Genomic DNA, 10056 nt, shown 5'->3' on the forward strand with positions numbered 1-10056 from the left:
TCAAAAAATTCTAACTGACCCTATGATGACACATGGACTACTTTGATGATGTTTTTCTTACCTTTCTGGACATGGACAGTATACCGTACACACAGCTTCAATGGAGGGACTGAGAGCTCTCGGACTAAATCTAAAATATCTTAAACTGTGTTCCAAAGATAAACGGAGGTCTTACGGGTTTGAAACAACATCAGGGTAAGTTACTAATTACATAAATTTGCTATCTGGGTGAACTAACCCTTTAAGCAATGGACTGATATTCTTTTAGATGTCCTTTTGAGTTCATTTTGGTGCATCTACATTTGTAAAAGACTATCTGCCATTCCTTGACAAGGATGTTCTTTGGAGACCAGAGGTTAAGAGGTCCCCTTTGGAATTTCAGTCTGGTTCTGCTAGGTGGGGAACCTTGTTTACTCTCATGGTTTTACATATGATGGTGAGGCATCTCTTTGACCATCAATCTTGATTACTTCCCCCAAATGTGACAATCTCTTCTTCGAATTGAAATTGTCAATAATTGTTCTAATGGTGTTAATGTTGAAAGCTGTTCTATGAAAGAGTTGGTTGTTTGGTTATCTTGCTTCTGACTTGTGGCACTAGGATTTGATTTACAACATCCTGTTGACTTTCTGAGGAATTCAGCTTATGTTTCAACCATGGACATGATGGATTCTTTAATTTGTCAGGTTCAGGTCTGATACACTAAAACAGTAAAGAAAGAACATTAGTTATCTATTTTCATATTGTGCACATAATAGTACTCACATAAGGACTTAAAATTTACTTGTGAAATGTCCATTGTGTAACTGCATCATCTACACAAACCATTGTGCTTGCACCCCTAATGATTGCCATGAGTTAAATGGCATTGTTTAGTTACTTTCTGTGACTTTGTCCACAACACATCAGTGACCGTACTTTGAAATACCACACAGGGAAAAATATAAAAGGCTTGACTTTATTTGCAACCAGCTAGACAACTATATTAAAGATGTTCCATAGCCTAGCCTTTTATTAGAATAGATAATGGCAAGGTTCCATAGAAAAATACTGTTGTAGGTTTTTTTGCAGCCAGGTAGCTCACAAATGTGTACTGTGGGACCCACAGCCATTACCCAGTGCTGAGCCAAGGACCCAGTACTACCAGTGGCCACTTGGCGTAGATAAGGTCGTCTTCGGTTTGGCCTGTTCCTTTAAGGGGACCTGCCAGTAGCCCTTGATGAGGTCGAGGGTCGAGATGAACTAGGCCATTTCCAAGCGGTCCAACAACTCGTCGACACGGGGCATTGGGTAGCAGTCAAATTCGGAGACTTCGTTCAGGCAGTGGAAGTCGTTACAGAACCGGAGGGTGCCGTCGGGCTTTGGAACCATGATGATGGGGCTGGACCATGGGCTGGGTGGTGGTTAAATTACCCCTAACCTCAGCATCTCCTGTAACTAACCTCTTCCTCGATGGCGTGTCGCCAAGCCTCCGGGACACGGTAGGGCCGCTGCCGGATGATGGTCCCCGGTGGTGTGCGGATGTCATGCTTCAAGGACGTGGGTCCGCCCGGGCTGGCGGCTGTGGGAACCAGAACCAGGACGTGGTCTCCTCGCTGGAACTGGCCTCGACCAGTTCATCCACGTTGGACGGGTTCCGCATACTGGCTGCCTGACAAAGTGGGTGGGGAAGTTGCCCGCAGGAGGCGATCGACCACCACGCACTCCACTACTTGGTGTACGGTGGGACCCCCGGCCTGTAACCAGTGCTGAGGCAAACGGGAGAGGCCGGCGGCTGCGGCTCGAAGGTCCACTTGTTGAAGCTCGTCAGCAGGCGGTCACACGCTGCTCCCTGTGGGCACAATCAAATAAGGGATTAGCTGAGTCTTACAGAGACATCTATCTTCTCTGTGTTCGCTTGCTGGGTTTAAGTAACCAGAGCTTGATGGGGTGCAGGTGTGGCCACTCAGCCTGTGACCAGCAGGTGCAGGTGTGCCTGCTCGGTTTCCAGGGCGACGCTGACGAGAGCTTGGGACACATGTAACACTATCTAACTATCTATATATCTATCTATCATCTGACTATTTCAGTATATCTACTATTTTAGCATCCTTAAAATGTGCTTGACAGAAAGACAAAAAGACAGCTTGTTGCCTTCACCCAAAACCAGCATCCCGTCAGAAGTTTAGCGTTTAGCACCCCCAGCCAACTCACACAGCCAACCCCATGAAATGTCAACTATGGACTGATAGAAGCCAAGTATCTGGAATATAAATAAAATTGAGGCAGTCAGAAAGATTCCCTGACCCACCAGCAAAGCCCAGGTATGGGCTTTTCTGGAGTTGGTGTCCTATTATGGGTATTTTGTCTCTAACTTATCCTCTTTAGCCAGCCCCATCAGACCTGACCAATAAAAAATAAATAAAAAAGCAAGAGAAGGTGATGTGGTCCAAGAAAGCAGAGCAAGCGTTCCAGGTCCTGAAGATGGCCCTTATGTCCCCACCAGTTTTATAGCCCTGGATTTCAGCTGAGCCTTCATTTTGCATACTGATGCTTCTGGCACCGTGTTGGTAGCAGTTTTTTCCCAGATCCAAGAGGCACATCAGCAGAAAACTCTCCCCCGCCAAGACCAGGTATGTGGCGGTCGAGAAAGAGACCATGGCCATAAAGTGGGGAGTCCTGGAAGTGATATATTACCTGAAAATATAGATTTTCTGTCAATAACGCACATCCCTGATATATTTAACGTCTTGTTTGGAAAAAAATATATAAATAAATATGAGAGGTACCCTTTTTTCCACTTGATCCCCTGTCCTTCAAAATGTCTTTACATGTTCCTGTTTTAAAGAGAGAGAGAGAAAGATAATGTTATTACAGGCCTATAATGTTATATTGTTATATTATAATGTTATACTGTAAATTCCTCAATAGTGATAGATGCCCCTTATTTGAGCCCCTACACCTGAGAAACTCTATGCACATCCTTGTATGCATAGGACTGATTTTGATGTTAAATGTACTTGATGTGAAGCATCATGCAGTTAGAGAAAACAAGTATTGAATCAGGTTTGCAGATCCCAGATATTCAAAATACAATTACTCAAATAAAACCGGGAGCACAAAAAAAAAAAAAAAACTTGAAAAGGACATTCCTATACAAACTTGCACCTTATACCCTAAAGCCATGTCCCATGTCTAGTTCTAAAATTTTGAATAACCACAGATAGGGTGGAGTAGATGTGGAAGGTCAAAGCTTCTTTAAACATGTGGGAACATGTTACTTCCTGTATTAGGACATGAAAACCTATGGACTAAATCACCATTTCTGATGTACTAATATGCTTCATTGTCTTCTCTATCTGTTTTTGTTTTGTTTCTGCAAAATCTTTTGATTTGTTTAGTGCACTTTTCACACTTCCATATATTTAACCATCCCCACACCTCTCTTTCAATGTCTTCTAGACATTATATTATGTGAGGAAGCAATATTTAAATTCCTTGCATCACCACCTTTGGCTTCTGTCTCTGTGGAGCATCTCTCTGAGAGCCTTCCAGGACGCAAAGTGGACTGGAAGAGTGTTGAGAGGCTGAAGAAAAGCTGCAGCCCGCAGCAGCAGGCACTACATCTGCTTCGTCTCTGGACAGAACAAAATAAGCACCAAGACAAACTCCTCAGTATCATCCAAGGTCATCATCTATATTTGGTTTATATAGCTTTAACTTCAAAGATAAAAAAATGTGAATTCAAGTTAAAAAGTGCAAGCATTATTGATCGTTTATGCTATTTTTGTCTCATGTTGTGGGAATGTGGCTTACATATAATCCTGTTTCGACAGATTTGAGGATAGGAAAACCATAAACTGTCAGTTAATAAAAAAGTCCATAAAAGGTCAAACTATTATTTTAGATTGAAATCTCTTTCAAACTCATAATCAATACAAATCATGGTTTTCTGTTCAAATCCTGATATCAAGACGTCAGCCTGTATGTAAAATAGAATGGTAAAATGTAGTCTCCTGAAACTTTATGATGTCTGAGAAAAAGAAACAATAAATATTTTATTTTTATACAAATATAACATTTTAATCTGTAAATGCTTTGATCTTTCAGTTTATACATGTGATTACAAAGTAGGATTAATTAATTTACAGTAAATGATTCCAGACTTTAGCGCAATGAAGAGAAATCTACAAATGTCCTACTTTTGACACTATTTGCATTTGGAAATTAAACCGTTTTTAAAGGATTTTACATACAGATGTATGAACATTTGGAAGAAAGATAATAATTATTGGAAGGCTTGCTAAATATATACTAGAGCTTATAAATCAATGTGACTTGATGTAGCTTGCTCCTTAAGCAAAATTAACTATTTGTTTGTTTTGACTTCATTTACCCTCATTACATAGCATTTACATATTTGTCTGCAGAATTGTTTTTAATAGAAATTAAAAATTAACTCAAGTGCAATGTACTTTAGGTTAATAGATACTAATTCTACTTTCTCCTAGGTATAAACCACTGTGAGAGGAAAGTATCTCACTGTGCCAGTGTAAAAAACCTTACTCTGGAAGACCTTTTGACCTTGATGGAGAGTTTACCTGGGGAGAAAGTGAGCGAGGAGGATATTCGAGCCCTGGTCCGTTTCTGTCCCTCACAGCGTTACATCCTGCAGCTTCTACACCTGTGGAAGATTCAGAATGGAGCTCAGGACCTAGCCAAAGCTTTATCTCACAGTCTCCGCAGACTACATTTGAAAGGTGCTCACCGACACCTTCTTAAAATTCTGAAGAGGATCAGTCGGATTATTAATGCGTCATCCATACACCGTATGTATGAGAAGATGATTGTTAACATGATCCAGGACAACACATTTCAAAACCCAACTGTACAATGACTAATTATACTTTATCGAAGGACAATTAAAACAAGTTATTTAAGTTTAAAGCTGCAGTTGGTAACTTTTGACGCTCTAGTGGTTAATAAACAGAACTGCTTGCGTCTCGCGGAAGAACATCTTAGCCGGAACTACTTCTCTCTGTTTATGTCTATGAAGAACCACAACGGTACTGGGTTACTCCGCTGGGGTACCCCCGAAGCAATCTAAAATAGTCTGAATATAAACACTTATTATAGGTGCACCCTAGTGATTCAGGACAAGCTAAAAACACGGTTTGGAAAATGGATTCATGTTATACTTGCTTATTATATAAATTTTTCTACATTTTGAACACAAACAAAGTTACGGACCGCAGCTCTGATTGGTTGTTTTCTTACTGGGAGCGCTCTGTAACTGCAAATGGCAAAAGGACCACTGGGAGGAGCCAGAGGAGCTTGATTTATTCACAGATTATCTGTCTCATATTCTACTGTCAGGACATAATGACAGGTTTAACAAATATGTAAAAAAAAAAATTACAAAAGTTACCTACTGCAGCTTTAAGTATATAGTTTTTAAAAATTGTGGGTTAAAAGGGGGATGGGTTAAGTAACTTTTTTTTGTGTGGAGATGTATATCTTTTTTTGGGGTGCTGTTTTATATTGGACTGAAACTAAAGGTTTGACTCCAAAATGGAAATATAAGCCAAGTTCTAGAGGAAAATCAACATTAATTCAAGATATTGCTTGACCTGTTATTACTTGGAAAATGAACCTATATGCTGTAAAGGAAAATGCCACCATTTTTCCATATTCCACTATGTTCTTGCCTCAACATAGATGAGTTGGTATGTACCTATTCCGTCTCAGTGCATGCAATCAATTTCTGTTGCACGCGGTACCACTATGCTAGCATTTAGCTTAACACCATTCATTCCTTAGGATCCAAACAGGGATGAATTTAGAAGATACCAAACACAAACTACATAAGTAGTTAAACAAGTAAGTATGGTGACACAAAGTAAACAGTGGCAATTTCCTAAGCAGATAAAAAATTATGAAGTGTTAAAGGGTTAGTGCTCTTCCGTCATACATTATAGTTATAATTTTTTATCCGCTTAGAAAATTGCCACATTTTATTTTGTGCCACCACACTTAGTCGTGTAACTGTCTTTAAATAGGGAAAACATGGAAGTGTTTGGTGGCTTCTAAATTCAACCCTGTTTGGATCCTAAGGAATGAATGGTGCTAAGCTAAATGCTAGCATAGTGGCGCTGCGCGCTAAGCGATTGAATGTGAAGTATGTATCAACTCATCTAAGTTGTGGGAAGAACAGTGAAATATGGAAAAACGGTGGTGTTTTCCTTTAAAGAAGTTGTAAATAATGGAAGTTGGTCATGAATCTATTATACAATAGGGAACAGTTGTTATATTTAAGTGTCATTATATGTTGTCATATTTTGTTTTGTTTAAAAAATATTAAATGCATATATATATATATATATATATATATATATATATATATATATATATATATATATATATATTATCAATATAATATAATTTGTTTTAAGGATTTAAGTATGGTTGTGACAGTTTTGGGTAGATATTGAGGTTTACCACCACATATTCTCAAAATGAAAGTATGCTGAAGATCCTTTGTCCATACAGGGACCACTAGGGCATGAGGTCCCCAGTTATCATTTAGTAATCTTTTGTTAGCCTACCAAAACATGTATGTTTCCCATGACACTTAATATAGGATAAGGCATCTGTCACTAAGGATAGTGAGGGCCTCCACTGACAAGTGCCCAGGGACTTTGCAGAACCATATTCTGACCCTGTAACCATGACAAGCTTGTAAAGTCTTTAAAACTGTTTCCGCTGGACATAGTAATCAAGGAAGCTAATAATGTAATCTTAATTATAATTTCAACTTTCAAACACTCTAAAATGAGCTTATTGTTTGATGTCTATTTCTCATTCTAATATATGACAGGTGTTTTTTTTTTTTTTTTTTTTTTTTTTTTTACTGTCAGTGTAAATTTGCTTGATTTTTCTTTAAAAAATAACTTTTTGCATTCATACATTTTCTGACTTCACTATTCTGCTTGTATTGTATTATATTGATAATATGGAGGTATCCTACGGGGGGAATTCTAATATATTAGGAAGCAGTTGTGACAACTGGAAAAAGAGGAATCCAACAAACATAAATATTTAAACATCCAAATTATTAGTGGAGGAAATTACTGAATAAAACAACTTAGAATAGTTTGGCATACATGAGTGTATGAGCATGGTGTACAATATTATAAAAGGGCTTGTTTCTGTTTAAAATGTTTTGTTTTGTTTACTTTAGATCTTACGTCATCTTTCCAAATGGAAATCAAATATAGAAGTGTGTTGGTGGGGGGATTCCAGGAGTTCTCCTTTAAGATAACTGACGAGTTATGAATGAAAAAAGTTCATGTCAGATACATTACTTACAAATGGCACTATATATATATATATATATATATATATATATATATATATATATATATATATATATATAATATAAACATAACATGCTTATATACCAACAATATACTGATTCCAACTTCAAATGGAAGTTTGGTGGTCTGTTGTACATTATGGTAGTGTTCATAATGATTGGGTTTTTTAGGTTAACTGTTAACTGCTGTTCCTCTCCTTTTAAGAATTCATTTTAAACCGTTATTTAATAATAAGACTTAAAGTTAATTAAAGTTAGAATTGTTACAATGGATTTCTCTTTTCTTTCACATGGTACCCACGTTATGCCTGTAATTCATTCCAGTTTCACTGATATTCACCACTGAGAATTCAAATGACATTTAACTTTATCAAAAAGCTTTTCATCTACGGTATATCGGAAAATAGAATAGACAGTTTAAAGTGAAATAATCATAGGCCTAATCATAGATCACAGATTAATAAAGATAATATTCATTAATTGATAAGCTAATGTATTACTGGAAGCAATATGGTAATCTAATTTGTGTTTCACTGGATAATGTAAAAGGGTTGTATGGTTCTCTATATCCTCATAATGTATTACTTGAGTGGTGGGTGTGTAATGAACTGAAACAGCAGTCCAGCCTTTTTGTGGGTGGGTAAGGATACATTTAAAGGGATGAACGCCCTTAGTTCTTCGTATCTTGTCAGGACAAGAAAGTAAAATGGGTCATATTTATGTAAGTACATTAGAGTAATACTAATGAATATCAAATTAATTTGTAATTATTTTCTTTTGTAAATGTAACTGAACATCCCTATGGTAATTAATTATACTAGTGAACACTCAATTTCTCTTTGCATACAATGTACTTACACTGTATATTTTAAGAAGGTACTGAGTAATATTAGGTAACTACTTGGACTTAAAATGGATTAAGGTAAGTTTGTGAAATTCTTTAAAAATAATGGTTCATGAACTGCCTCATAATTTTCAAATGTAATAAAGTATTTAACAAGGTAATATTTGTAAAATGTAAAATAATGTTTTTATTTTGAATGTAATTTAGATTTTATTTTATTCTTTATGAAGAAAATTACTTTCCGTAATTCTTTGTTTTACAATATTTTTATTTAAAAAGTCACTGTTTATGTAACATATTGTAATATAGTTAAAGTTTACTGAATGTAAGTATCTTGATTTTGTGTGCTTTGTCTGGGTAATACTGTGCTTTGAATCTTTAGGATGTGTCAATATGCTGCAAAGACTGATTTGGATAAACTTTAAATCATTTTGTGGTTTTCCACATTTGTTATGAAAAAGTACAGTGTTACTGGATACTGAAATGTATTTATTTAATGTTCTAGAAATGTTACAGTGTTGAACATCACCCGGCTCTATTACTGATGCTACTATTACCCACTGACACATCGACAGTAGAAATACTCACTTACCAGCACGAGGACCCGCTCACAAGGCAGATACTCACATGCACACTCTGCCCCCCTGGAACCCACATGAGTAAATACTGCACTGCAACTGAGGACACCATCTGCTTGCCATGTCCAGAGGACCATTTCACACAGTTCTGGAACTACTTACCAAAATGACTGTATTGCAGCACTTTCTGTGTAGAAAATCAGTACATTGAGATAGAATGATCTACTACTAACAACAGGATTTGCCAGTGTAAAGAAGGTTATTTTTGGCAAGCTGACTTCTGCATCAAGCATGCAGAGTGTCCATATGGATACGGCGTCAAGCATGATGGTATTATAGACGTTTCTGGGGTTATGATTTTTTTTGTGTGTGTGTGTGTTTTTTCTAAGTTGCGTGAAATGCTTTTTAATTTGTCTATAGGTACCTTACATGATACAAAATGTGAGAGGTGTGTGTGAGGCACCTTTTCTGCTGTCACATCCTCGACATCGCCTTGCATAAAGCACACCGACTGCAAATCGATCGATCTTGATGTGGTACCGAGGGGAACCAGCTGGCATGATAACATATGCTCAACATGCAAAAATCTCCAGAATGCTGGTAAATTTTCTAATTTGTCATTGATTGTTGTCAAGTCATACATAATTCATATAGTAAAAAGTGGTAACAGTCAATTGTTACTGGAGATTTTACTTTTGTTGGTTTAAGATAATTGGGTTGATTTAATGATTTAAACTAATTGGGTCTGGTTCATTCAAGGCTATTAAACCTTAGGCTACTTACTTGAATACATCTTTAACACATCAAGCACATTTCATTTAAAAAAAATTACCTCATCAATTTTTTGTTTAATCAAATTTTGTATTTGGTACAACTTTGTGGTATTCTGACCTGCAGAGAACAGCAGAGTTTATAAAAGACATTTACAAAAGCATACATTCTGCTAAGATTCTCTGGTGCACCCACCTTGGTCAATTACAGGCTTCCTTCCTAAAGGCCACTAAACAGAAATTTTGTTGATGTGGATTGTGTTGCTTGTGAGTGTACGTTGTGCCCTTTTCTCTTGATGTGAGAAGCATTGAACAACAAATAAACAACTTTTTTGAATGTTTAAAAAAAGTTGTGCTTTCATATATAACCAGTACTAGCTGGCAAAATGAAACACTGGTGCATTTTTTTTATTTTTTATTTTTTATAATGGAAACAGTAAGTAGGTGGTGTAGGCAAAAAACTGAATAAGTTTATCCAATACAGAATACAAGGCTTCATCTCCTCATATG

General features: G+C 36.9%; 1 protein-coding gene and 1 pseudogene across 1 annotated transcript in view; both read left to right on the forward strand.

The window, feature by feature from the left end:
- The window catches only part of LOC128030119 (tumor necrosis factor receptor superfamily member 11B-like), a 73864-nt gene extending 68113 nt beyond the window's left edge, over nucleotides 1-5751 (forward strand). Inside the window, exons 4-5 of the mRNA XM_052617618.1 lie at nucleotides 3442-3666; nucleotides 4491-5751. Of these exons, the coding sequence (XP_052473578.1) occupies nucleotides 3442-3666; nucleotides 4491-4876 (611 nt within the window). The 3' untranslated portion in view covers nucleotides 4877-5751. The remainder of the gene's footprint in view (nucleotides 1-3441; nucleotides 3667-4490) is intronic.
- Nucleotides 5752-8713: 2962 nt separating this feature from the next.
- On the forward strand, nucleotides 8714-9855 carry LOC128030129 (tumor necrosis factor receptor superfamily member 11B-like; annotated as a pseudogene).
- The last annotated feature ends 201 nt before the right edge of the window (nucleotides 9856-10056 follow it).

The sequence above is a fragment of the Carassius gibelio genome, chromosome A16 (genome assembly GCF_023724105.1).
Source record: "Carassius gibelio isolate Cgi1373 ecotype wild population from Czech Republic chromosome A16, carGib1.2-hapl.c, whole genome shotgun sequence".
Classification (NCBI taxonomy): Eukaryota; Metazoa; Chordata; class Actinopteri; order Cypriniformes; family Cyprinidae; genus Carassius; species Carassius gibelio.